The 1,572-nt window shown below is 55.2% G+C and overlaps 1 gene segment (V, D, J or C); it reads right to left on the bottom strand.

The window, feature by feature from the left end:
* Nucleotides 1-594: 594 nt before the first annotated feature.
* On the bottom strand, nt 595-1,572 carry LOC114806119. The segment is given in 2 exon segments: nt 595-1,353; nt 1,487-1,572. Coding segments are annotated over 2 exon segments (657 nt in total).

Genomic DNA, 1,572 nt, shown 5'->3' with positions numbered 1-1,572 from the left:
TGGCAGACCCCTTTCCTGTCACACGGGAGTCTGGTCTGGGGGTCCCAGGGGCCCGTCCACCCAGTGAAGCAGAAATCAAATTCTAAGGAAACATCAACCGTCTCAGGGCTCAAGGAAAAGACTAAGCACGCCCATTGCGGGCCAAACCCGCTCAGGCCCCAGAGGCAGAGCAAGAGGAGGAGACCATGGCCGGAAACCAGGGAGATGAAGGGAAAAAGTCTTTTGCGTCGCCCTTGCATTTGGATTTGCTCTCACTGGACTACAGGGTCATTGTGGGCAGGGAATGGGTCTGTTTATTGTTATATTGTACTCTCCCAAGCACTTATTACAGTGCTTTGCACCCAGTAAGTGCTCAATAAATGACTGAATGAATGAGTGAACCCCTCCCTCAGCCCCATAGCACTTGCTTACATCTCCTTAATTTATTTATTTATATTACCGTCTGCCTCCCCCTCTACAATGTAAACTTGCTGTGGGGAGGAAACGTATCTACCAATTCTCGTGTTGTACTCTCCCAAGCCCTTAGTCCAGTACTCTGCACACAGGAAGCGCTGTAAATACAACTGATGGATTGGAATAGCAGGGGTCCTGCAGTGTCCCCATGCACAGTGCCAGAGACAGAGACCCAGGACCCATGGAATCTGTCACGTCCCTCCAGAGAGAGGCTAGAACCCCTGGACCCTGGGGAAGGGGTTGCATAGGGCACCTGGGCTGGCAGAATGGGTAGGGAGAGGACAGAAGATGGGGAGGAGCATCCCACACAGATCAGAATGCAGCCTGCCTCAGGAACTTGATTCTGAGCAGGGACGGCAGGAGCAGGAGAGGCTGAGGCCGAGGGAGAGGAGAGACTGGTCGGGGGGGATGAGAAGAAGAGGAGGTAGCCAGGGTCGGGCCAGCTGCTGGGCCAGGAAGGTTTTTGTCTCACTTCCCCAATGGCCTGTGTCTCTGTGAGAACCCTTCTGACCATCAATGGTATGACTCTCCCCACAATAATAGTCGGCCTCATCCTCTGACTGGACACCGCTGATGGTCAAGTAGCGATTGTCACCGGAGCTGGAACCACTGAACCGGTTGGGGATCCCGTCCCCCTTGGTGTAGGACCCATCACTGTTGACCTTCATCACATAGCGCGGGGATTTTCCAGGCAACTGCTGGTACCAAATGACATAGTAATTACTGTAGCTGCTGCTCAGGGTGCAGGTGAGTTTGACCGTGGCTCCCAGCGACTTGTCCATGGAGGCCGTCTGGGTCAGCACGGGCTGCGCACCGGAACCTGGAACGAGGAAATTCGTTAATGATCCAGAATGGGATGGAGGAAAGGAGGGGGGAAAGGCCGAGGGGTGGAGAGAGTATCTGAGCACTTATCTGACCTCTGCAGAGAGCCGAGGAGCGCAAGGAGGAGGAAGAGAGGAGTGTGTACCATGGTGGAGATGGACACAAGAGCTCTGCTCCCCGAGGCCCCAGCTCAGGGCCTGGCCTCCCCCACCGCTCTCTTATCCCCTTCTCACACACCCCTAAGGCCACAGCATGCAAATCTGCTCCCTGCTCATCGACTGCTGCTGCTGGGGGCAT

The sequence above is a fragment of the Ornithorhynchus anatinus genome, chromosome 21, assembly GCF_004115215.2.
Source record: "Ornithorhynchus anatinus isolate Pmale09 chromosome 21, mOrnAna1.pri.v4, whole genome shotgun sequence".
In the NCBI taxonomy this organism is placed as follows: domain Eukaryota; kingdom Metazoa; phylum Chordata; class Mammalia; order Monotremata; family Ornithorhynchidae; genus Ornithorhynchus; species Ornithorhynchus anatinus.
The sequence above is the reverse complement of the archived record's forward strand: the minus strand, read 5'-3'. Positions and strand labels throughout refer to the sequence as shown.